The sequence below is a fragment of the Rhodamnia argentea genome, chromosome 5, assembly GCF_020921035.1.
Source record: "Rhodamnia argentea isolate NSW1041297 chromosome 5, ASM2092103v1, whole genome shotgun sequence".
Lineage (NCBI taxonomy): Eukaryota > Viridiplantae > Streptophyta > Magnoliopsida > Myrtales > Myrtaceae > Rhodamnia > Rhodamnia argentea.
The window spans coordinates 28865622-28893614 of NC_063154.1; the positions used below are offsets into that span (position 1 = coordinate 28865622).

The 27993-nt window shown below is 38.1% G+C and overlaps 1 protein-coding gene and 1 pseudogene across 1 annotated transcript; both read left to right on the forward strand.

The window, feature by feature from the left end:
- The first annotated feature begins 9981 nt into the window (after positions 1-9981).
- On the forward strand, positions 9982-18391 carry LOC125315125 (disease resistance protein At4g27190-like). Its single transcript, XM_048279301.1, has 3 exons — positions 9982-12861; positions 17828-18026; positions 18208-18391. Exons 1-3 carry the CDS (start codon positions 9982-9984, stop codon positions 18243-18245), a joined length of 3117 nt encoding a protein of 1038 aa, XP_048135258.1. The 3' UTR covers positions 18246-18391.
- A 5016-nt stretch (positions 18392-23407) lies between these two features.
- Positions 23408-26441, forward strand: LOC125315310 (annotated as a pseudogene).
- Positions 26442-27993: the final 1552 nt, after the last annotated feature.

Consider the following 27993-nt stretch of genomic DNA (forward strand, 5'->3'; position numbering starts at 1 on the left):
CCTGAGTTGGTTTTCAATGGCTCTGCAGCAAAATTTGGTCCAAATTTGTGAGAGAGACACGTCTGCATGCGAGAGACATTTGTGTGTTTGAGCTCATTGATAGGGATGATATCGCTAGAGTCTCCATGTCCAAAGAGTCTGATAAAGACCCGATCCCCATTGCTTGAGTTGAACAATGAAATTTTTTCAGTATCCTTGGTAAATTTTTCTAGTAAATTTGATGTGGTCAGTGAATTTCATTATGCTTGGATGAGTGACATGATTCTTTGGAGTTAATTTTTGTAACTGAATTACTCTACAGATTAGTCATCCACGGTGAATGTATAAATTATATCTTACATGAACTATGGACCTAATGGAAATCTAGAGAGATATTAAAATTAACGTGGAAACAATTAATATTAATAATCATAAGATATTAGTAGTTTCCATATATAGTTAATAAAAATTTCTATCTCAATTTTAAGATAAGTTCTATATTTATCCGAAATGTATTGTAATAGGGTTCAATTGTTTGGTTATCAACCACAACAATCAATTAGAGACCTCTTATTGTGCTAGTGATGACCTAACATAAATTGGGCTGAAATAAATTGGGCTTATGATTAAAACTAATTGAGATGATGGTCCAACTTTAATTTCAAGGTATCTTCATTTAGGTTTCTGGCCCACTTGGATCTCTTAGAAAAGTATGTCCTTCTCTTTCGTCTTCATGCCTTATTTATCTTTATTTCTTTGGGCATCAAAGGAGGATTGACCCCCTTTTTTTAACATCATAATCCAGCTAGGTGCACATGGTCACCTAACAATAAGTGAATCAAATCTCGTGCAAGGCATGTACCCAAGACGAAAATTAAATGTGCCACTAAATAAGTAGATCCACATTTCACGATCAATGACAGATGGAATCATGTGAATAGCAATATTGAAAATACATCGCTGGAGTAGTCAAACCCCACTTTGCCAACTTTTTGAGAGTCCAAAGGTCACTTACGCCTCTTGAAAGAGCTGGCAAACTTGTATGTTGCCCTTTCGAACAAAAAAAAAAAAAACTTTTATGTTGGTGACGTAACAGTCTTATCAAATTATTGCTTAAAAACATTAGTTGGCGGTAGCTGTATATGGAGTTTTCTTTTAAAATTTTAAGCTTAGTTTTAAATTTATTTTAAATTAAAATTGTATTGGTAAAAAAATTACCTTATTTTTAAATCTAATTTTTTAAAATTTATTTTTTATTTTTTAAATTTAGTGGTTCACATGGACTTAATTTTAAAAAATGTCACTTCATATTAGACATTTGATTATAAATGCCACGTATTAATTTTGGCCGACATATCTCGTCGGAGGCATTTAAAAAATAGGTTTTTTTTTATTTGACACTTAAGTGATCCGGCAAAAATTTTTTATACTAAAATGAGCGCCGTACACAACTTTTGACATTTATTGTGTTCTTTTCTTTAATTCTCGAGTCAACGATTCACGAGTTTTGGTCAATGAAATTGTCGGCAGTAGCACGTTGCGGCCCAGATGGAAACAACTTCTGTAACTTGTGAAATACCACTTTCAACAAGATTTCTTTATTGTCCAAGTCTCTTCTTAGTCATTTTTTTTTCCCGTAGATCTATATTCATTTTAATAAAGTTCTTCGAAATTATTGTCATGAACTAGGAATATGCTAGAGGGACTATAAAAAGACCCCATACGACGCTCCATTATTGTTTTTGTCGCCTTCTATAGCTTCTTTTTTTTTTTTTTGGTCAAAGTCGCCTTACATTAATTTTTTTTTTTTTGGCCTTACGCCTTATATAGTTAACTTGTTCTATTTGTCACACTTTTTAAGTACCTTTTTTCTGCATTTTGCCTTCCCAAAAAAGATTGCAAAATGAAAATAATTAGGTTTTATAAATTATGAAAAAGCATATAACTCTAGTTATCAAAATTGTATAGTTTTGAAAGCTACTGCAATATTTGGAAAATAAGTGTCAGAAGTAAAAGAGTCCAAACGATCCCAAGCATTTGTGCTAACAAGAATAAGAAAGAGCGAAAACAAAGCAATGTTAGTTGTTGCTCACAATCGTTTTCCTTACTAATTTTGTCATAGAATAGCAGTATTCAAGAAAGTAAACTGGTGTAAAATGCCAATAAAGAGCAGGAAAAAGTTTAATTTCCTCGGGAGTACTTATCTAACAATTCCAATTGTAATTAGTTACATCCAATGTAACAATTGCAGTCAACAGTCTAATCTGACAACTAGCTTAATAATAATTTACTTCTATATCTTATATGTGATTTTATTGAACCGCACAAGAAGCGGGTCTAGGTCTAGTACCTAATCAATGATTGTAAATACTAGAGGAGACGGTGGAGGAGGAGAAACTCGGGCATGAGATGCAAGTGTCGGTAACTTTGTGAGTTTATGGCCTTTTGTTATGTGTTAGTAATGCGAGAAGTTAAAGAAAAACAAAGCGGGAATGCACAAATTAGAGGAGCTGTGTGTATGCCCTGTATGTTTGGATGAGAAGGGTGTTCAGAATCACTATTCGGATCAGATCTCATGTTCATCTACTTTTTGTCATTCTCTTGTAGGAGTTAGAAGGAGAAGTGTATAACGGGCTCTAGCTATACTATGCCACAGCTGTAATTTAATCTGATCATTCTATCAAACCATCTAATGTTATGTAGTAGGATTAAGACACGAGTAAGGCTTCGTCTGTTTTGCAAAAAATGAGTAATTTGAAAAAATATTTTCCTAAAGATGATCGTAAATTAATGAAACTTGAGAGCAGCTAAACTTGGCAAGCTTCATATTAGTTAGTAAATACTAAGCCATCCATGTACAACTTTTAGCCAACGATGTGGGAACTAGATGAAAAATGTCTTTGTAATCTATGAAAGGGAAATGCTTTCCTGATAATACTGTCAGAGACAGTACAATCTAAACAGTATATTCACACACCATCATCATGTGTTTTGCATAAATACTCATTGATTGGGAGATCGTGTGGTTAGAAATAACTAACAGTATTATCGGACCGTCGGGTCAGCAGCTTCCTTTGTAAAATATTCACTTTTAACGGGATTCACGTGGCACAGCAGCTCTCGGCAATAATTAACATGGATTTTAATGACTTTTTTTTTTAAATTATCTTCATAAAATAGGCACATGCAAGAGGGTTCCGAAAAGATTCCATGCCGCGTTCCATCATCACATTTTTCAACTTCTAGTTCTATTCGGTTGCACTTACACTAAGTACATTTTTCTGCGTTTTGCTCTCCCCCACAATAACTAAGAGCGAAGATATAGTTTAGGTTTATTAGTAATGAAAAAGAAAAACGATAACTACAATCAAAATGAGAGACCACGGAGCAATGTTAGGAAAAAGTTTAATTTCCTTAGCGGTTCTAGTCTAACAATTGTAATTAACATTCTAACGTAGCGAGTAGCTTAGTTATAACTCATCATATATTTTATATTATTTTATTGGCCAACACAACGAGCGGGTTCAGGACGGATACCTAATCAGTGTTTGTCCATTAAACACGGAGGAAGTGATGGCTTACCTAATCAATGTTTGTTTATTAATTGTTTGGCTATGAATAGTGGAGGAAGGATGGATACCTAGTCAATGAATATAAAGAATTAGGGCTAGTACCTAATAAATTTTTGTATTACTCCATTGTTTTTAAGTCCACATTGTTTTGAGCTTCCCAAGGATTCCCTGCGGGGGAAGAGTTTGAAAAAGACCTCAAGTGACCGCTAATACAACTGGCATCTTTCGTCTTCATACCTTATTTACCTTTATTTTTTTGAGTATGAAAGGAGGATGAACGCCTTTTTTTTAACATCATAATCCAGCTAGGTGCACATGATCACCTAACAATAAGTGAATCAAATCTCGTGCAAGGCATGTACCCAAGACGAAAATTAAATGTGCTATTAAATAAGTAGATCCACATTTTATGGTCAATGAAAGGTGAAATCACGTGAATAGCAATATTGAAAATATTGAAAATACATAGCAGGAGTAGTCGAACCCCAATTTGCCAACTATTTGAGTGTCCCAGAGCCGGCAAACTTGTATGTTGGTGACTTAAGGGTCTTGTCAATTTATTGATTAAAAATATTAGTTGGCGGTAATTGTATATGGAGTTTTTTTTTTTTTTTTGTTAAACTTTTAAGCTTATTTTTAAATTTATTTTAAATGAAATATGTAATATAGTCCCTGAAATTTTAATTTAACCAATATGATTCTTGAACTTTAACCCAATATGCAATGTGGTCCTTGAAAGTTTAACTTGACCAATATGGTCCCCGACCTTTTAAAACATGTTCAACTTAGTCATTGAACTTGAATCAATGAAAGGACTATATTGAACATCTTTTTTTAATTCAATGACTAAGTTGAACATGTTCCAAAAGTTCAAAGACCATCTTGATCAAACTAAAAGTTTATAGACGACATTGCATAATGGGTTAAAGTTCAGGGATTACATTATACATTGAATCAAAGTTTAAGAACTATTTGTGTCATTAAGTAGAATATTAATAGAAATTGCTATCCAATATAGAGAAAAAAATATGGCCATTTTATTTTTGAGAGCTGTTTCGATCTGTATACCATTTTGAAACTTAAACATCAATTTTTTTTCCTATTCAATAAGCTTAAATATAATGTTACTTCTTACGTTTTAGTATGATCTCATTGACCTGCACAAGGAGGGGGTTTGAAACTAGTACCTGCCAATGTTTGTCCATTAGGGATGAAAGAAAGAATCGGGAGGCTCAGACAATGGGAACGGTGACCGTCAATTAAACGAACAATAGGACAATTACTGCATAACCTAGCAAATCATATTCCCATTACCATCTTCAACTTTAAATTCGACAGTATTGGGAGGCACCAAAAGGAATCTTCGCCATTATAGAGGCAATGTATTTTTGTTTGCTCGTTTTATTAAACTCAAAATGGGTTGAATATGGATATGACCCAAATCCATAAAGACCCACATAGAGTTGAGTTTTGACGTCTTAAATTCATTTCGAATGGTTTTTAGAATTCTAGTGATATACATGCCACGTCAATGTGGCCTGGTCTTGCCCGTTTGGTCTCTTTATTGATTACATTTGTTGTATCTATGATGACAGACTGCATAACGTGCGTGGGTGGGTGTGGCCTGTCCTTTTCCATTTGTTCCCTTAATTACATTTTGTTTTATGAATAATGATAGACAATAAAAATTACTTATTAAACAAGCGATAATCCAAGTCGAATCATTTTCTTACTTTAACAGTTGGTAGTCATTTTTTATTATATTCTTTGACCCGGTTGATGGGATTTCAATTGAAATATTATTATGGGAAGAAATCAAGCAAAGAATTCAATTTAAGTCGGCAATTGTTGTCCCAATTGAGAAGACAGAGAACGGTCATTTTTTAATTTCATGCTTGGCTGGTGACGACTTGGAGCTAGGGGGTGCCAAATGGACCTGTGGGCCCGGAACCGGCCCGTTGACTGGCCCGGAACCGGCCCGTTGACCGGGCCCACGGTTCCAACCCGGAACCGGCCTGGAACCGGCGGTTCCGGCCCGGTTCCAACCCGGTTTTTTAAAAAAAAAAAAAAAAGAGGAGTAGGTTTGATAAAAAGAGTAATTGGGCTTTGGAACCGGCGGTTCCGAACCGGAACCGGAACCGGCCCGGAACCGGCGGTTCCAAACCCGGAACCGGAACCGGCTCTTCAAGGACCGGTTCCGGTTCCACCTTTTGGAACCGGAACCGGCGGTTCCGTTGAACCGGCCCCCTCTACTTGGAGCAGTGTGGTGCCAAGTTTTTAGCTTCCCAAGGAATTAACTAAGGTGAGATGATCGAGCTGCATCATCTCCTCTTTCTTTCTTGTGATTTATGGTCTTTGTTAAGGTTCTGAACCGTTGGATTGCTAGTATGAATGATCATGCTCAGCAGATAAATTTTAGTTTATCTCGGTTAATCGCAAATTTTGAATGTTATGAGTCCTATGTGAGATCAAATAAAATACAAGTGTTTTGATTTGCAACATTCAGTAGCGTGAGAAGTCCTAATTCACCACGCTCTTGCTGAATGCTAGCATTGTCTTGTCGACTAGGTATTGCAATCAGTCATTGAAGGTTTTATATGCATTTCGAGCTTTAATCGTCGCCCGGTTTTGGTTTAGACAAGCGCCCACATACAAATATCGACAGAAGTACTAATAGTACGAAAGAAATTAAATATGTTATTTATTACAATCGTTTATCTATACTTATCAAAATTATGTATTTTTCTTAAGTACTCTGGAAATTTGAAGGGTCCACATGTGCTTTTGCCTTGGTACAAAGGCACAAACAGGAAAAATAGGTGCGACCCTTACAGTGAAGGCTTGGGGTTTAGAGAAAAGTCATGATTCTGTCCCACCATTGCTATGCACTGCAGAGGCAGAGTGTGAAAAACACCAAGGGCCACGTTGTACTTTGTATCACTATGCGTACGTCCGTCTTCACTTACCATTGCCCCGAACTTAATTTTTCTCTCGGAAAAAGGTCCAAATTTTAAGTGCAATTTCAAATCTATCTCGAATTTTGTTTTATCTAAAAATTCACAAGTTTGAATCCCAACTTGAAGTGATATTTTCATATCGACAAAAAAAAAATCGCATTAGTAAAGTAATAAGACGATAGATACGAATCGACATTGCATTTTCATGTGGATAACAATTCTACCCCAATAAAAAAGTCATTCAAAATGAAGTCGTTCTAGAATATGAAAATTAGAGACGACTAACGGCAATTTTTGGACAAAAGGCTAATGGAACATAAATGAGATTCGGGATCGACACTAAAGTTTAGGGTATTTTCTGAAATAAAAAAAAAAGTTCGGAATAGATTTGAGATTGAATCTAAAATTGGAATTTTTTTTTTAGATTAAAAAAAACGTTCGAAATAAATTTAGGACTTAATCTAAAATTGAGAGTTTTTTTTAAGAGGATGAGGCTATTTTTTATCACACAAAAAAGGGCAGTTGTCAAAGAAAATCACGACTTCCAAATTTCGAAAAAAAGACCTCGTGCAGGGCTCGAAAGAGTGAATAAATATTGCTAATTTAAACTATAGTACAGGGCAGATACAGAAATAAATACGGGGACATGTGGGGTCTAGACTAAACTCAGATCACATCAAAGTCTCGACTATTGCACTCGCCCTTCGTTGCAGTCTTTGAAGACAATACACTAAAAAACAAAGACTTATTTTCAACTAATGGTCGAGCTATAATCATGGAGCGACTGATAGTGACAGCCATCTTTCTTTAAATTTTATTTTGGCCCAGTGACGACGTGGAGTAGTCTGCCACCATTCAACTTCTTTAGTCTATCTCCTCCCTCAGCATTACATTCCATGCCCATCTCTCTTCTTTCTTCCTCGGCGTGGCGTTTGGGTCGTTCTTAAGGTTCTATATCGTTGGATTGCTGGTACTAAATCTTCGCCGTTGATCCCTCGTCCTTTCCTGGGCACAACAATTCTTCCTCCTCCTCCTCCTCCTCCTCCTCCTCCTCTTCTTTCTTCTCCAGTATCTGTGTCATCATTCTCTCCGTCTCTCCGTTTTCTCGCTCTTTGCTTCTGGTATTGAGAGATGTGCTGTCAATAGAAACGAAATGGGTTATGTAAGCATAATAGTTTTTTAGTATTTGTGAGAATAATAGTACACGTGAGATACAAATTCTTTAAAAAGTGAACCTCATAATAACACTTAATTAATTATTATTATTATTTTCGTGGTTCAAAACAGACTATGAATTTTATAATCATCCAAAAATTGATACATAATTAATTCTCAAACGAAATCTACTTTTTGTCTTGTAAAAATGACGGCTGTCAAAGAAAATCACCATATGTAAGTTCCGCCTCGTCTACACTGTACATGAAAAAATGACTCCCCCCAGCTTGTATACACTTCGGCAAACCCTTTTGAACTTCAACCGTATTCTTCTCTTGAATTTTAATTGTCCGGGCAGGAATTTAAGCTTAACCTACTGCCTTCTTTGGTTTGACCATTAAAACTACGCCAAATTATGTTTTTCAATCTAAGGCTCCTTTTCTTCCGTAGAAAATGAAAGATTCGAAAAATATTTTTTAAAATATAATTGTTTGTATGGCTTGAAATAATTAGCTAATTAAAAATATTCATATTGTCGACGACAATTTACATATGGATATTTTCTTGAAAGATAAAATGTATTCTTTATTCATTCATTTTTATAAGCAATACAAGTGTTCATCTTTAGGAAAATATTTTTTCAAATCATTCATTTTTCGTGAAATAAAAACAACCAAAATTAATATATTTTATTATCTTTTTTTTCTTTTCTTTTGGTTAATCTTTATTTGGTTGGATTGATTGGTTTTTGTTGATATTGCTATGATAAAACAAAAATAGCACTAAAAATAACATTTTTTTGCCATTAACGAATGTCTTTACAACATATGAAAGTTCTACCATATATGAAAGTCATTTACCCCTATAATAGATACATTTACCAATTACAAGTAGCACATATTTAGAGTAACACGCAATCTTATCAACAAATTAGAAATTGATCGCTATGGATTGCTTTTCAACGGCAAACATCTAATTTTATGGTTAGACCAGTTCATTATGGAAGCCCCTCTTAAAATATATTTAAAAAAAAAAAACTTGAGGACGTACTAACCAACCCCAAAGGGGTTTTTGGTTTTTCTGGATGCGACGAGAAAATTGAATTTTATGCACTACTAGCTAGAATATCTTATCCACCTAATTACAAGAATTATTTCGACCAAAAAAAAATTACAAGAATTATGTGCCTCATGACTTTATTATTTTTACTTAGTCAAAATATTTTCAAACGGCGATGATGCATCTACACAATTGGGGAAATTGACAATTTTGATGGGCGTGTTTGTCTTGTGAGACTAATAGATGCATATAAATTTAGCCGCCTAACATTCAACTATATCCGAGTCCAATATGATGAATACCCATCATATACTATTATTACTTTGACATTATACTTATTGAGCATCTCTCTCGTAAAATTATCGAATATCTGTAGTGTGGTAATTTTTACATCGACATAATCATTTTCTTAAGAAGCGTTACGGAATGCAAACTAAACTTGCTCGTTACTGCAAAAACGTCATGCTTGCTTAACTCCACGATTGGTGTGGTTAGTTGGGGCATTGCTAAAATTTTCAACTCGGAACCGAGGAATTGTCCGTTTGAATCCCACAATTTGCGTGCAAAGCTGTTTTGGGTTAGAGCCACTTGCACATGCTAAGGCCTGAGCTTAACTAGTTTTGCAGGATATTTCACTGGCTTAACCTCCACACCCGTGGCCCTAGATTGTAGCCAAAATAATTGCCTACTTGAGGAGAATGCTAACTTCATATGGCAATTTTTTTCTAGTATGTGCACTTATTCTCCATATATTGGGTAGTTACTATGCAAAAGGTCCTTATCAACTTAATTACAAAGGGAAACGCCCCTGATGACTTTATTTATTTTGTTAATAAACCTGACAAAGTTCGGAAAATGATACATGAAAAGGCGAGAGACTCATGACATGTCGTTACCGAACGGTCAACATGAATTAGATGTTAGTGCCTCGCCACTTAACAGTGGAGGAAAGGAAGGAGACATTGGTCCACGTTGGTGGCTTGATAGATGGGACCGACAGCGGACTTTCTTTTATTTTAAATCGTTGGATCTCCCGAACTGAAGCTCATCCATTGATTCGTCATCCTTTTCCGCACTCAAATCCCCTTCCCTTCTTCGCCTCACAATCATTCTTGCTCTGTTTCGCTCGTTCTTCTCCTCGGCCAAACCATCCTCCTTCTTCTTCACTACCTGCTGCTCTTTCTCTTCATTCTATCTCTCTCTCTCGGTCTCCCCGTTTGATCGCTCTTTCTTTCTCGAAAAGGAAAAATCAAAGCAAAATGTCGACGGATTCTGCTGTTTCTATTGGGTGGGATGTCTTGAAGTGGATAGTTGTTCCCGTCAAGCGCCAATTCGGATACGTGATCTCCTCCAAGAGCTACGCCCAGGATCTTCAGAAGGAGGTCGGGAAGCTGGCGTACGAGGCTGACATGGTCCACAATGACGTGGAAGTGGCCAGAAACAATAGCCGGGAGGTCTACAGTCATGTCGTGGAGTGGCAGGCAAAGGCTGAGAAGGCCTTGAAGGAGGCGCGAGACCTGTTGGGCGACTTCGAAAAGGCGAGCAAGACTTGTTGCTATGGGAGTCTTCCCGAACCCTGTTGTCGCTATCAGTTCAGCAGGAAGGCCAAGCACATGATCGGGGGCATTCAGCAACTCGCTCAAGAATTTAGTGAATTCAAGTATATTTCCTTCAGTGGTACTGCTCCAGGGAATGCGGCTGCTTCGACTCCGGCCAAGAGAGAAGGCAAAGATGTCGTCCAGTCGACCATCTCGATGGCCTCAGCTTCTTTTGCCTCGATGTCAATTAAGCTTAAGGACGACGGCATGGTCCAATCCAGAGAATTGATCATGCAGGAGATCATGGCTGCTCTTGCTGATAACAATAATAGCGTGGTCGGGATTTACGGAATGGGCGGGGTCGGCAAGTCCACCCTATTGGACGACGCGGAAAGGAGGATAAAGAAAGCGAAGTCGTTTGATTGGGTCGCTAAGGCCGACGTGTCGGAAAATCAAGACGTCAAGAGGATTCAAGGAGAGATTGCGCACGCGTTGGACCTGGACATAAAGGATGTGGAGTACGTCAATTCGCGAGCGGAGCGTCTGCGCACGAGGTTGGAAAATGAGGTGAGGGAGAAGAAGAAGGTGCTCATAATACTGGACAACCTGTGGAAAGGGCTTGACTTGAAGTCAGTAGGCATTCCTTGCGGACACAACAACAAAGTCATAGGATGCAAGTTGCTGTTGACGTCAAGATTTCAAGATGTTTTGCGAAGGGAAATGGGCTGCGACAGGGACTTCCTCCTCGATGCGCTGAAGGAGGAAGAGGCAAAAAGATTGTTTGAGAGGACGGTGGGCGACAAAGTTCATCACGATCCGTTCAAATCCCTGGTGGATGAAGCACTCAACAAATGTGCAGGTTTACCTTTCCTAATTATTGCAATGGCGAATGTTTTTAGAGACGCCGATTTTAGCGAATGGAAGGATGTTTTGAGACAAATTGAGATGTCTACCAACAAAGGAATCAGTGAAAGAATAAACGAGATGCTGCAGTTGAGCTATAATCGTTTCAAAGGGGAAGATGGCAAGGAGGTGAAGTCATTGTTACGGCTATGTGTCGTTTACGGTGTCTCTAAGCCCTCTCTTGAAAACTTGGTGAGGTATGGCGTGGGTTCGAGGTTATTTCGAGAAGATAGCAGCATGGAAGAAGTGAGAGACAGGTTGAGCTCACTGATCCGAACCCTGAAAGCCTCATCCTTTTTGTTAGAAAACGATGAAGATGTTGATGGTTTCAAGATACAAGACTTGGTTCGTGGATTCGTTGCCTCGGTAGCTTCAAGTGATGACCCTCTTCTGGTGTTGAAAAATCATGATAAGTCGGCCATAGAGTTGCCAAAGGATAAGCTCAAAAGTTGCACAGCGGTATGCTTTCCCTACATCGACAAGGAGGAGCTCCTTGAACAGTTAGATTGCCCTGAAATGCGGATCTTTTTGTTGTTCACAAACAATGAATCTCTTAAGGTCCCAGGCTCATGTTTCAACTCTATGAGAAAACTCATGGTCTTACATCTTTCTCAGGTGCGGCTCACTCGTTCACCTTCGCCGTTTCAGTTCTTGGAAAACTTACACACTCTGTGCCTAAATGGTTGTTTGTTAGATGATGTAGTCATGATCGGCGAGCTAAAGTGGCTACGTGTTCTTAGCTTTGCGAACTCCAAAATTCAACGATTGCCAAAAGAAATTGGACAATTGGTGGAGCTACGGTTGTTAGACTTAAACCATTGCTCAAAACTTGAGATAATTGAACCGGGTGTTCTTGGGAGCTTGATGAAATTGGAGGAGTTGTATATGGAGAGTAGTTTTGATCATTGGAATGCCGTGGAGCAAACTCCACCCACTAATGCCGGGCTTATTGAGTTGAATAACTTGAAGAATCTCTGCACTTTGCATGTGTCCATTTTCGATCCGAGTGTGCTCCCGGAGGATCTAAACGTCGAGAAACTAACCAAGTACCAAATCCGGATTGGTGATGTGCCACGCCGGCGAAGTCGCAATGCATCAAGTACATTGGAGGTTCAGTTAGATCCAATGAGCGATATTCTACGGAAAGGATGCATACGGACTTTATTAGGCAAAACCGACGATCTCTTTTTAAACGGATTAAATGGAATTGAGCAAAGTATTTGCGCGTTATCACATAAAGGCTTTCCGAAATTAAAGTACCTACAGGTCGAGAATAGTCCCTCCGTCCATTACATCCTCCAATCACCATCACATACAGAGTTTAAGATGTTGGAGTCATTACTTCTCGATAACCTCATCAACTTGGAAAAGATATGCAACAACCACATCTCCTCCAATTCCTTCAGTGCATTAAAGGTAGTACAAGTTGAAAACTGTGACAAGATGGAAGTTTTGTTTCCTCTTTCATTATTGAGAGAACTTCCACACCTTGAAGAGATCCAAGTTGTTAGATGTCACTTAATGCGGGAGATTGTAGAAGTGGATGATTGTGGCAAACTTGAGTTGCGGAATTTGCATGTCTTGAAATTGCGTGATCTGCCGAATATGAAGAACTTTTGTACCGCCGGGATGGCTCCTTCAAGTTGTACATCAAACGACCATGTTGGCACTCAAGTTGCATTCTTCAACGGGCAACAGGTAACTTTCTATCTAAACAATATGTTATTTGATGATCTTTTGTTCATTTGCTAATTAGATGTGACATAGATTATTGTCCTTATTCTTTCTTCTTCTTCTTTTTTCGGTTCATTTTCTGCCTAATTACATTATCCTAATCATGCCTTCTCTGTAATTGCGTAAAGCAATCTTCTGTTACTCTTCATTGTGTAGAACTCCACCAAATAGAATGAAATCCACGTAAATTTAGATTGTGATAGGACTAGAGTTATTTGCAGCTTGCATGCGGCAAGAAAAAATATGATATCTAGATGGCTTAGGTAAAAATCAATACGAAGAATGGGCAAGGGGTTTGGGTTTTCAAATAGTAGCAACGATGCTAATCTAATTGATGCACGTCTTTTCCCTATCGTGTGTTTCAATAAGCACTTAGTCATTGCATAGGCCCTACAAGTACAAACGCACACAATTACACGCATATTCATACTTGCAAAGCATATAAAAGATATAGATATATGTAAGCACTTTGGGCATAACAAACATAAATCTTCAACTTCTAATTGAAAAAAAAAAAAGAACATACATCTTCAACTTGTGCCAATATCTCGTAGTCGAAGGCATTACTTGAGTGACTTTAAGGAAAAAGTTCACGAGATCCCCCATGAAGATTTAAATCGGTAAACACTTACTTGAAAATGTGGTTATATAAATTAGGGCGTATTGAAATTAAATAGCTGAATAGGGAGGCCATATGCACAATGAAATTAAAAAAATTAGCCTTTTTTGATCGTTTCATATGCTTGGGATATATTTCAAAGCCCTTTTCACGAAGTCAACCATCTTATTATTATTTTTTGTCATAATCTCTTTCAAGATCATTGCTTTTTTTTCCTCATTTTTCTTTATTTATATTGGAAATTTTCAACTCATTGTAAAAAATCACATGTGACAAATAGGTGGAAATTGTAATTAATTGTTTAACAATTTTTTAGTGTAGTAGGTAAGCTGTTAAATTGGTTATTGTTAGTAATAGAAGTAAGTAAACTAAGGACAAACAGTGACAATTATCGTTGAAGTTGATGGTGGAGTTCAAGGCTCGTGCAATATATTAGTTTCGCAAGTTATTAAACATGAGCTTACATGGAGAGAAATTTAAGTTGTCATTATAAATTTATCAAGTACGAAAGGAAATTAGCCCTGTCGTAGGTTTATTCTTATTATATAAATTACAATATTTCACGCATAAATTGATTGGGTCTGGCAAAGCCCAAGCGGGCTTAGGTGGATGGCGAAGGCGTCAAAAGGAAGTTACTTGTAGTAACTAAACTTTTATGACAGTAATTTCCCTTACGAAATTACTTTTCAAGATTGCTAAGTTTCCTTAGGTGGGTAGTAAATTAGACATACCTTTCTGTAATTAAGGAATTATAGCATAATAATTTACTTCTCGTGATTGAAACTTGCCTTGTTGATCACACCATGAGATGTTGTCCTTTGTTTGTAAGTTGCCTATGTCTTTCATAACCACGGTCATTCTACAGTTTCTATATAATTTTGTCATGGTAGTAATGTGCATTGTGAGATAGTGTAGTACTTTTTGGCAATCATCCGACAAAATGAGCAATGTAACATCAAAGTAGTAACATAACCTAAGAGGGAGTGGTTTACCTTATAGGAAGGAATTTATCTTGAATGTACTTCCTTTTGCTCTAAGGATCACTAATCTTCGTAGTCATTAGCAAACTGAATGAATGCTATTTCCTGACGACTGTAGTTTCCCTTATTGTTAATAAATTGCAGACAAACTCTAAACCGTCCACGAATATATTGCAAATAAAAAAAAAATGAAGTTCATTAGTTGTTTTTGTGGTCGTGAAGTACCTATTCTGATTGTAAACTAGCCTTTGTTATCATAGATTTTTGTAAATGCAAAAATTATCCTAAAGTCTGTAAATTTTCTTCCGCAACCATTTGTAATAACCTGCTATAGCACGTATGCTGATGGGTCTATCTGTCAGGTTTCAATCCCATCCTTGGAGTCCTTGACAATGGCTGGACTTCCTAATCTGGAAGATATATGGACCGATGAATCTCCATTGGGGCTGAGCAGTCTCCAATTTCTTGAGGTCTCTTCATGCAAATCTCTCGCAAAGGTCATCAACTCCTGGTCGCTGGTAAAACTACGAGAGCTACACACTTTAAAGGTAGAAGATTGCGTTTTGGTGCAAGAAATTTTTGACCTCGACGGTCTAGGCACCAGTGCAAATATCGAGACTCTTTCTGAGCTAGACACCATCTATATAAGAGGATTACCACGCTTGAGGTGCATATGGAACAAGAATCCTTGTGGAATTGTGAGATTCCATAAATTAAAGCAATTGAAGGTGTTTGGCTGTAACAGCCTCGAGTTTCTGTTTTTCCCATCCATGGTTCAATCTCTCGCACAATTGAGAGAACTAAATGTACAAGATTGCAAGAAGATGGAGACGATCATCATAGAGGATGAAGGGTTGGGATTAGACACATCAACAACTCTAGTATTCCCGATGTTAACCGATTTAGGGGTTGCACGTTTGGAAAGTTTGACGTGCTTCTCTCGCAGAAAGTGTAAGATTGATTTTTTTTTTCTGGTTTAATCGTTAAAGATCTTCTTAGATTCATCATTGCAATGCAAAAGATGGCATTCCTTTCATCTAATTAAAAATCGATGACAGGTTCCCGAGAAGCTTGGAGTGAGGATCGTGTCAAATCACGCAATACTACCCTCTTCAATCAAGAGGTATGTAACAAACGCTACGTCAAGATCTTAAATATAACAAAAATCCAATCATTGCATCAACTTTATGATCATAGCACTTCACAAGTTTACATGCTCTGTATTTCAAGTTGCCACGTAGCGTCACAAATAATTGGCTAGTTTCAATTCACATCAATGAGGGTTGGATCAATCACGGCAAAGTATTAAGAGATTGTAAAAGATGATATATACATATGGATAATTGTTATGCCAGCCAGCTAAATAAGTAAAACTAACAAATAAATAGTTATATTGGAGACAAAGCATGATCGTCAAGGCCAACTTTGGTTAAAATTGATTGCTTTCCATATGATCACCGCACCATAGAAGCTGAATAAGCCAAAGTAGAGTTACTCCTCAAATTGTGATTTTGAATTGAAATGAAGAATATAAAGTAGAGTCACTATACATACAAAAGTTGGATAATTAATCTCCAAGGAGCTCAAGTGCCAACTCTCGATTTACGTGGTTAAAGTCACTCCCGATAACTATATAGTAAAAGATTGTGATATAGCGATGTCATTGGAGAGCACTATATTTTTGAATTTTTATTATAAATTTTATGTGTATTAAGTTCATATCAATTCATGTCATTTATAGATTTGTCGGATAATCATTTCAAAACAAGTTAATTCATATTGTAAATTGCCAGCCTTTCAATTCTTATTTCTTTTAGCTACATCCTCATGCAAAAGGAATGTGGTTCTGGTTGAGACTTTCTTTCTGTCAAGGGGCGTGGGACGTTCACAAAGTGCTTACTTCATGCTTTCTTTACTTCTCTTCTTTCCCTCACTGTGCTCGGTCAACGGTGTACCTTATACAATCTAGTAACCCTTTAGTCCATGTCGGTATTGTTGTCCAATCCATGCTTTGTGTTGTAAGCTTTTTCCAACTAGATTTCTTTGGCTAGCATTCCTCTTCTTCTTTTTTTCCTTTTCATGGGCAGTAACGAGTGACAAAAACAGAACATGCTACTCTCTTGATATTCAAGGTTTCCCACGTGCAATGGATCTCTTACCATTGTTCAAGTTTGCTTCAAATTGAAATTGCAAGCATCTTATACATGCTATCTATGAACCATGAATGGTCATTTACATGAAATCAATATTCTGTACTTTAAAAAAAAAAAGGGAAATATAGCTTAAAAATGCACCGATATCCCAAATTATACGCATATTTTTCACACGTATTTTTATACCTTTAAATGCTTCAAACATGTACAAAAATGTACCACAACATAGAGCATTTCAATATGAACACGTCGGTACCAAGAACATGCCGATCGGACCTCATATGCATATTTAATTTAAGGAAAAACGGGAAATTTACGTGCTAAAAAAAAAAATTTCGCGAAATTGTCAGCCAGTTGCAAAACACGAAAAAAAAAAATTCGCTACAGCCGCCCACACGCGCCCACACTGCTGACCCTGCACATAATCTTTGGCGCATGGCGTGCACGCGCCTACAATTTTTATCTAACAATTGGATCATCCAACACGGTAACAAAGAAATGAATCTTAAAAGGAAAATTCAATCAATTAAGTATATTGAGTTCTTTCAAGTGTAAAATGATATAAATAAGTTTTGTTCATTTTGACCCAAGCAATCCCTTCTTCATTGTTTTATTTTTTGACTTTTTCAATTTTTTTAGAGTGATATAATATTGAATAAAAATGATTGATATTGACTTTAACCGGAAGTTATGATGTCCCTGACATATTTCACGTATATTTTGGAGAAATTAAAGATAATTACTTAATAAATTGTAATATTATTTATATCGCACATGTTTAATTTGAGTAAATTAATAGAAACCTAACGGGTTAACTAGCAGAGTATGAGGAATAATACACTAGTTTTGAAGTTAAACTTGTCCAAAATGAAACGTTGAAACTACTCCTAGTAAAATGAATAAGGAAATTTGCTAATATGGACAAATCAAACAAATTTGAGGAATATCGTCCTTTTTGTTTTCAAATATTTCATGTTGTCTTTTGAACTGTCCTTAAAAAACATGGAGAGACTAATAATATGTCAAAACATAAACAGAAAAGCTTTGGTATGACCTTTGCAAGATGAGGATGCGGCCACAATGGATAGACCAAGATTGTCGGGACCACCGCTTCTTCCATACGTATTCATGAACTTTTCAAATTAACATAATCACTAATTTCGTGAGCGATACCGCAGGTTGCATTTCCTAGCTTGGAGACATTACGCATCATGTGGATGGATAGTATTGAGATAATATGGGACAATCAAGTTGCTGCGGAGTCTTTCCGCGGACTAAAGTCGCTCATTGTTTATAAATGCAACAAGCTAGCGAACATCGTTCCTTCTTACATTCTTGGACGGCTCAAGAGCTTGGAAAGTTTGGAGGTAGAATCATGTGATTCGCTTGAAGTTGTTTTCAAACTGCAGCCATTGAGTCCACTAGATGGATATCCCATTGCTTGTTTCCCGTTAAAAAAGTTGGAGTTATGGGGATTATCAAAGCTAGAGCGTGTATGGGATAAGGAACTCCACAGTCAAGTCAAATTCCAGTATCTCTGTTCTGTTACCATTTCCAGATGCGAGAGCCTCACCTCTCTGTTTCCAGCCTCAGTAGCTAGGGATCTAATGCAACTTGAGGAGCTGAAGATCGATGAATGTGGTGGCATTGTGGAACTCATCGAGAAGGACGGACTAGATCCCAGGGATGTGTTCCCTAAGTTAGCCTCCCTCAAGCTTAAGCGTCTACCAGAGTTGAAGTGCATCTACACAGGAACACATGCTTTACGTTGGCCGGCATTGAAGATCTTGACGGTGGATGGCTGTAGCAAAGTGGAGATACTTGCTTCGCAACTTGAGAATGAGATGCCACCTCATAAACAACCTCTCTTCTTGATAGAAAAGGTACGACCCAAGATTTTTTTTATTAATTAATTTCTTGCTGCTTCGCCGGCAAATTGCGATTGTGATTACAATTGAGTGCAAACGGGAATGTAGGGATTTACTTGAGTGCAAACGTGGGTAAAGATCGGTGATAATGTCTATTGCATGGGGTGCAATTCCTTCCGTTGAATTGCATGAGACTCAAGCATCTTAAAATGCAGGACTTATACCGTAATACATGAACACTCTTTTAACTAAGCTGGTTTTAGACTCTGATTTGGCTAATTTCTCAGGGCGCATTCTCAAATCTGCAAGAGTTAAAATTGGATTTATATGGACGGATGGAGTTATGGCATGGGCATTCTCATGACAGAGAATTCTTCGGCAAGGTTAGAGTTCTTAAGCTTCATCATTTCTCGAAGGAATCTGCAATATCCACATGTCGTCTTGTTCGGAGTTTAACCAACTTGCAAGAGCTGGTTGTACGCAATTCTGATATAGAAGAACTGAGCGACATTGTGGAAGCCAAAGAAGGCCCAAGGCACGAGCTAAAAGTAATACCACCATTTTCCAGATTTTTTCAACATCTCAAGACTCTAGATGTGTCATTTTGTGATGGGTTATCAAAGATGTTCACACCAACAATAGCTGGAAATTTGGTGGAACTCACGAAATTGAGGATAAGTAAATGCAAAATGTTGACAGAAGTCATTTGTGAAGATGGAGGTGAGGAGGGGCTTGTGGTGGTTTTCAATCAATTGAAGTATATGGAGCTTGATGGGTTGACGGGGCTGAGATGTTTCAGCTCAAGTAAATGCACTTTGATGTTCCCACTCTTGGAAGATGTCATTGTGAGTGGATGTCCCAGCATGAAGTTCTTCTCTGAGGGACCAATAAATACGCCAAAGTTCGTGAGAGTACAAGCATCAACAGAAGCGTGGTTTTGGGAGGAAAACCTCAACATCACCATCCAAAATATGTTTAAAGAGATGGTATGCATCGGTTATCAAATTTTGTTCAATTAGATGGTCTTGTTGCGTTTTGCTAACTAGAAGTTTACATTTAATGATGCTTTTTCTAATAGGCTACGATTGCCGGAGTAAAGTCGATGCGGCTGTCCGAGTTCCCTGAGCTAATTGAAAAATGGCACGGCAAACTTATTCCCATCAAGCCCTCTTGGCAATTAGAATCACTCTTGGTGGATAAATGTCCATCATTTACTAACGCTATTCCATCCGGATTGATACCTGTTTTACCCGAAGTGCAAAGATTGCAAGTGCGCGATTGCGAGTCGCTAGAAGAAGTATTCAATCTTGAAGGGCTGGAGGGTGTGCGAAGCACTCGGTTGCTGCCTTTCTTACAATATCTACACTTGGTCAATCTACCAAAGTTGTGGCGACTATGGAACAACCATCTTCAAGGGACGCTGCGCTTCGATAGGATATTTAGTCTCACCCTTTATAAATGCAGCAACTTGAGACATGCTTTCACTCCATCGATGGTTCGTTGTGTTGCCAATCTATGGCTGATGGAAATAAAGGAGTGTGGTCAAATGGAAGGAGTGATCGCAGAGGAAGAAGGGCAGGGAAGCGCAGTGGAGAAGATTACATTCCCGAATCTTCGTCGGATGAAGCTGGAATGTTTGCCCAATATGACTAGTTTTCTCTCGTGGAAGAACCGCCTGCTGGAATGCCCCGAATTAGAAGAGCTGACCATCGCCTCTTGTCCCAAGATGAGAAGTTTAACTTGGCAACCTTTGGGGGAGATAGACCACCGCACTCCTTCACTTTTTACTCCGGAGGTCAGTCTTCCTTTTCTTTATCCAATGCTTTTGATGTTTAAAATTAAACATCTTGTCAAATGGAAGCACCAATGGAAGTTGCAATGCGACATCCGCTTTTTTAATTTCACTTGTTTTTGCCTCCGAAATACTCCACACGCCACACAATGTCATCAGTCAAGGATAAGAAATTGGTTACCCATTACAAATTGATTAAACTTAAATTGTAGATAGGTGTCACCACCAACTAAAACTTCATAATTTTAAACCCATTCACAAATTGGATAAACTGAAATCTTCCCAATCACTGAAATCAAAGATAAAGAAGCATGAAACTAGTCACCCGATTTTTTGGTAGGGACAAGTGGCAATAGCGTAATTCACGACCTAATGAAAATTCCATACGGGCTCTTAGGTGAAAACTTCATAGCTGCTCATACAATCGTTTCATTTTTTTTTTTTTTGTATTAGAATCTATTTTTGCATAACATGTTTTATTCATTCACGAAGACTAGTTGCATTTTCCCGGGGATCCTCGTTATCGTGAGAAACCCGCCTTCAAATTTCTTGTCATGCGAAATTTTTAAGAAAATTGCAAAAGTATTCATGTGTTATTTGAGGTCGTCATTTCGTTCTTTGGATTGTAATTCAGTGAAATGTTCTCCTATATTTTTTGTGCATGAGTATTAACAGGTGGTACAGGCCGTAAGGTAGCTTATTTTGTCGCACCGCACATGGCCTTAGTCATCAGTCCATTAAAGTGAAAGCATCAAGCAACCCCTCCTTGATTGTGTCACTAACAAGTTCTAGAATGTTGTGATTTGTGGGAGGAAAGTAAGTTCATAATTCAATGTCATCAAATTTATGGTGTCATTTTTCCAAATATGGCAGGTACAATTTCCTAAGCTTGAGTCGATATTTCTCTCTCACATGGAAAATTTAAGCAAGATATGGATGGATAGTCCTCGAGATACTCTCACTTTTGAACATTTACGTGAAGTGAAGATTGAGAATTGTAAGAGCCTTGAAAATCTATTTCCTCGTTGGGTGGCTACAAGTCTAAACCAATTGGAGAAACTTCGAGTGGAGTTTTGTGCAATCAAGGAAATAGTCGCAAGTGGGGATAACAATCCACACTCCACTACTGCTCAAGTACTTTTCCCGCAATTAACCTCTCTGGTATTCCATGATATGCCACAACTCAAGAGTTTCTACCATGATTTGCCTACTTTGAACTGGCCATTCCTGACGGAATTGCGAGTGACACATTGTGACAAACCGAACATGTTTCCTTTGGTGGAAACCATGAACAAGTGGCCTCAGAGAGATGATCATCAGGACATTTCAAACCAAGAAACACACTCTTCATTTGAGAAGGTATGACTACAACTCTTCTCCCTCGATTTCTACTTTGTTCTTTAAAGCACTTACTAATCTTATGTTCACTGTATATTAATCTTATCATGATACTAATATGCTTGCCTATCAATTTGCCAATAATACAAGATATTTCTAATATCGTAAGTATACTTTTCGTTTGGGGACACTTATGAGATATTCCATTATCTAAAATTACAAAATAATTGCCGATTTTTTTAAAACATAAGATATTCCTTAACTAATCTAATTAAATATAATGTACTTGGGAAGGTCAATGAGAACTTGACACATGGTCCTCTCCATTGTTCTCACGTTTCTCACCATTGAACTTTTCTTCTCTTTTTTATTTTGTACAATCTTTAAAAAACATACTCTAATTTCATTTCAAAAATAAAAGCATTGGAACCTTAATTCACCGTATTCTTCTTTATTCTTTAATTCGCCCCGTTATGTTCCACGTCCATCGCATACTAACGAAAACTCGCAGCCCCCTTACGTATAGTTTTTAGACAACATAACGAACCCCATATGTTTTAGTAACACTATGAGTGCATCCCGTGACAGGTTTGCCTTTTACGGCATATGATTTACTACTGAATCTTGTTGAATTTACTTCTCTCATTGTATCGGCAATTTCAGCAGGTATTTTCACCTTAGAGAGACTTTCATTGGTCGATAAGGATATTCAGATGATACAAAATGGAGAATTTTCTGAGGACATCTTTGGCAACCCAAAAGCACTAACATTGGCATGTTTTCATGATGAAAATGCCGTCTTTCCTACCATATCCCTCTTACGGAGATTTCGGAACCTACAAAGCCTTGAGTTCTTTTGTAGTGTTTTTGAAGAATTATTCCCTGATGAAGGGCTTGTTGACGAGGGAAAATGTTTGGTGCTTGAACATTTAAGAGAACTCAAGTTGAGCAAGCTACACAACATAAAGCATGTATGGAGGAAAGACTGTTTAGTGTCCAAAATTCTTCGGAGTATTGACAAACTTGAGGTTCGGGAATGTCCTACTTTGACAACATTATTTCCAGTCGAGATATCCTTTCAGAATTTGATGAAGCTAGTGGTGATGAATTCCTCTGGATTGGTACATCTAGGGACAACTTTAGCTATCGCAAGTTTGGTGCATTTAACTGAGATGACGGTAATAGGATGTGAAAGAATGAAAGAAGTAGTGGCGGACGATGAAAATGGAGAAGGAAAAGTGATTTCGTTTGGGAAACTCATAACTTTGACACTCAAAAATCTGCCAAGCCTAGAATGCTTCTCCTCCACCACAAGTTGCGTCTTGAGGTTTCCATCCTTGTGGAGTATTGAAGTGGAAGAGTGCCCCAAAATGAACATCTTTTCTAAGGGTAAGCTAAGCACACCAAGACTAAGTAGGGCGACACTGTTTAGATACCAGTGGGGCTGGTACGGCTGGGGGCAATGGGAGTCGGAGGGTGATCTCAATGCAACGATACAAAGGTTATCGGCATAAACAACCAAATGCGGACGGAATAAGTAAGGCCCAATTAATGCAGCCATTCTCATCCTTTGGTTTTTCTCTTTGCTTCTGCATCATAAGTTCTGAATTTCTTCATGTTCATGTTCTCTCTTTGCTTCTGCATCATAAGTTATGAATTTCTTCATGTTCATGTTCTTAAAGCGCTCTCTCTCTCTCTCTCTCTCTCTCTCTCTCTCTCTCTCTTCAAAGTCGACCAACGCACGCCTCTCCAGCTTGCCCATGGAGACGATCCAGAACGGACAAGCTACAGAGGAGGCCGCGGCAGCTCGGGACGGCTCGGTTTGCAGATACGAGTCGCTCCATCGCCTCCTCCGCCACGATCTCAACCCCCAAGTCTTTCAGGTTTTCCCGTCTCAATTGCATCTCTTTCCTCAGTGTCGCTCGATCGGTACTGGCTCGCGAAGCAGTATCCGGTCGATTTGAATCCTTGTAGCTATTGATCCGATTGACTTGGTGTGTATTTCTCCAGTGTTATTCTTTGATTGGATTTTGACCTGAGCTTATTGAGGAAATGAAGTTGATTCCGTGAAATCCGCGGAATTAGAAACGACATAGTTTCGTTTTGGGGAAGATGTTCTGGCACTGGTGCTTTTCTGTAAGCTTGATGGTGCTAGCATCTACAGATTTCGAATTGTTGCTGATCAGGAAAGGAAAGGCTTCATGGAGAAGGATTGCTGTAGTAAAATCTTGGGATGAAATACACAAATCATGTGGTCAGATTGTACGATTCTGTTCTGCTCGATTTGTCTCGTCTCTCTGCTCGCTTTTTCCAATTAAACTTACGCTTTGCTGTTTACATGAATATTGATGTCATTAGTCAATCTAGGAGAATGTTTGTATCTGCTCTACATCTTGCGCGTCTGCATATGTAGACATACCGTTTACTAGTCGAGTTAAATAGGAGCTGGACTTCCGTCAGAAAGGTGGATCTTAGGAATTCTAGTGGTATTATTCCGTTAGTTTTCACAATTGGAATAGTTGTGGCCTCCCGAATCGTACGACTGAACACAAAAGAATTACAAGAAGTAAGGATAGACAGCTTAAAAGTCTTAGTATAGAAAGTTGGAGTTGATCGAGTAATTTCTATTCCGAATGAATTTTGAATTGACACGGATCAACTACCCATGACAATATTTGTTGAGACAATTGAAATGACTGAGCAATCGGTGCCTTCTTCCTAAAATGTCAAAAACTCAAAGCATGTCATTCCATTGTGATACAATCTTACTTTTTGTTAAATCTTTATGATATTGATTTCAAGAAGTCAGTCGTTTGCATATTGGGTTGAATTGTGTAAGGACTCTTCAAGTTGATCCTCTGGCCGATTCTGCAAAAGCTCTCTCATCTGAATGTAACTTTGACATACAGGTGATCCTACTGTTTCTGTTTTTGTGGTGCTTAATGGATGTGGCGATTTAAAGGTTGTTGCTAAGAGTCCTGGTCACACTAGTCTGCACTGTTTCACGTGCTTCAATACCATTTGGTTGGAGTTTGATAAAGACTCACTATAAATCAAGTAGGTTCCTCTTGTAAAATAGTTTTCTTGATAGTATGAAACTTGTCTTCTCAGCACATTCCTGCTTGGAGCATATGGCGAATCTGAGCGTGTGCATAAGAAATACTTGCTTGTCATCGGTGAGATGACTGAACATCCTGAAACGACTGAAAAAGCTTTTTGGCGTACTTATCTCTAGGGCAATCAGTTTCAATGCCTCATGTTCGTTTTGGCAACCATGGCAGACAAAGTTGCTTAACGCCACCCAACAAACACTCAATTTATGATTGCCTTAATCTAATGTCACCTCAATAGCCTCTGAAGCAAGTTCCTCCAGCATTGCTCAGGCCTGCAAATGAAAGTTCAGGCCAACAATTGTTTGGAAGTTCTCTGAGGGACATGAGCAAAGATCTTCCGATGTGTGCTCCTTGTTCTCTCTGCAAAGGGGCATAGGGAGCTTCTATTTATAACTCGGTAATCTTTCATGCCTGTGATAGATAAAAGAGTCTGGACCGACTAATATTATGTCACTGAGATTCATACATATGGTCCTAACTGGGGAAATATTTGTTTAAAAGCAATGAATTGCAAAGATCTGGTCCAGATGTCCTTTGGCAATATTGAGAACTTATCACTAGGGGGGTCTTGAAGGGCATAGTCCTAGAAATGAGCTATTCTGAAATCTGTTTTAGCATAGATTCTTGGTTCTGAGTTTTTCTATGAGATGGAAGGTGTGTGAAAGTCTGACTAGCATAGTCTTGTGCCATGTTGGGATTCTGTGGAGTTGGCGAGCCAACGGATATAGTAACGTCCAAAGTTTGATGTCATCGAACCATTCTAGTTGATTAAACTTGCTATTGTTGAAGCTAAGAAGTACTCTTACATATTCTTTGTGGCAGTCACTATTTGGTAGTTGTTTGCTCTTATTAAAAAACATTACTGCAGTTCTTGTCAGGGTCCTTTGATTTTTATTCATACTGACCAGTTTTGCGGAATTGATCAATTTATTCTTATTTTCTTTTAGGCATTTCGCTTTATGGCAGACAAGGAGTAATTAAGAGAACCACGAGTTGTCAGAGTTGGGCTTGTTCAAAACTCTAGAGTTCTTCCCACAACTGCTTCCTTTCTGGATCACAAGAGAATGAAAGATGCTGCTGGTGCTTCAGGAGTGAACATCTTATGCTTGCATGTTAGTCACACCATGAAGCTTGAGCTGTACATTTTTTGGTTTCTCCTTTTGGGCTTGAAAGACTGAAATTCAACTACTGAACTAATCTGCAATCTAGGAAGCGTGGATGATGCCATTTGCCTTTTGCACAGGAGAGAAGAGGCGGCGTGAAAACATTTTCATTGTCAGTCCTATCCTTGAGAGGGATTGCTGCCGTTGCCAACAGTTCATTGATCAGGTAGGAATAGAATCATTTTCCAATCTGTTCACATCAGGCGACGGGAAGCCACAGCAAGCCGATTTCAGGCACTTTTATGGATCTAGTCACTTTTCAGCTCCAATCTTCGTGCACACGCCTCTACAGAGATGGATCGGTGGTCTAAGACATGGATTTGAACCTCTGTAGCCAGCTGAAAGACAAATGGGGGCTCGGGATTATTGCTGAGTACGAGCTCTATGCGGATATGCTCGGTGGGTATCTGATCCCTTGCTGCATAAGAAGTCCTCTTGAGTTCTTGATTTACAACACTGTACACTCAGGGTTGACATTATCTGATCGTCGTTCATGTTCAATCAACGTGTTTCCATGAAATCCAAGGACACGATAGTTCAATCAAAATTTATAGCTCAATCATCGTGCCTCCTCAAATCTTGCGTGAGAAACCAATGAATAGCATCTTGAATGGCATCTTTTTGTCATTTCAACAGCATAATGACGTTCTTATTATCCTGGTAAGTGATTCTATTTTCAATTTCCCTCTTTCTCATTGACTGACAGTTTTGAAAAAGAAGAGGGAGTTGCCGATGAGAACTGAAGATCAGGGGTAGAATAGTCTCTTCACCTAAAACAAGTTACATAACCCTCCCATAAAGTATTGCTGTATATGGTAAAAAGGTAATTCGCATTAGCTAATAAACAAATAAAATTAGGCATAAATGACTCTCAAAATGATAACCGATTTCTAATTGATTGACCATTAGTGTGGCGAATAAGCAAGTCCTCTATCGAGGCATCCCATTTGGTTTCTTTTTCCTTTCCTTCAACTCTCTTAACATTTGATATCGATTGTTTTCTTTTGGTTTCTTTTCTTTTTTTATTGTGAGAAATTGCATAAAAAAAATCTTGACATTTTGCTTAATGTACAATCAAGCTCTAAAATTTGAAAAAGTACGATTAAGTCATAAACAATTTGAATCAGGTGTGTCAAATCCTTCCTGATGACCACTCAATGAGATTTGCTGACTTCACATGCTTCAATTTTCTAATAGGTATTTAGTGACCAATACGCAAGTAAATTCAGATTAAAGTCTATTGATCACTTACTGAAATAATCAAGGATGAATATCAAAAGCCAGCATTGACATTGAAGGAGGAAGTTCCATAAAAAGAATGGTCCCTTACCTTTTCAGCTTAAGACTAGAGGTGGAGTTTGGCCTCACGCCATAGTCTGCCCAGCCCCCATCACCTTGTCAACTAATTCTACGGATTTCAATCTCAGTACCTCTAACACTCTTCTTGATACATTTTCGATCGACTAACAGACTGTCCGAACTAATGAAGGAGCAAAGCTTCAGCGACAAGATTCGGAGTGTCTGTCAATCTTATCCTATAAGTGATTATGCTCTCTGCCTGATAAAATTCAAGTAGGATGGAAAATTCCAAACACGAGGTGAGCCCTGGCATGCTGTCTCCTCGTAGTTCTACTTTGTCAGTGTTCTCAGGCAACTACATCTCCCGAAGCAGCCAACAAGTCCAAGTTGCAGAATCCTTTATTCACCGTAGTCAACTGATCACATAACCTATTGAAGCAAAATGTGGTAAGAAGAGATCCTGAGATAATAGTACTCGTGCAGAATTTGGTCTGGTTAACTTGAGTTAATTATCATACCTTTTGCCTTCTTACTCATAGATCATATGCTGATAAAAAATCAAACCCCGCAGTTTCTTAAGGGGCGCATCAATGGAAGCATGCAAGCCGCAACTCTTAAATGTTCGGATGGGTCATGACCACTGAAGCTCCTGTACTACACACAACATGGCTCGGGAACTTCTCTAAAGAAAGGAGATGTCCGCATGTTCAAGCTTTTAGAATTGATGCTATTGAACGCAGTGTCTCCCTTTTCGGAAGGAATGTTAAGAAT

Coding starts and splice junctions, on each gene's coding strand:
- LOC125315125 (XM_048279301.1), top strand. CDS start 9,982: ATGTCGACGGATTCTGCTGTTTCTATTGGGTGGGATGTCTTGAAGTGG. Junction 12,862..17,827: donor CATTCTTCAACGGGCAACAG/GTAACTTTCTAT, acceptor GCGATACCGCAG/GTTGCATTTCCTAGCTTGGA. Junction 18,027..18,207: donor AAGTTTGGAGGTAGAATCAT/GTGATTCGCTTG, acceptor TACCATTTCCAG/ATGCGAGAGCCTCACCTCTC.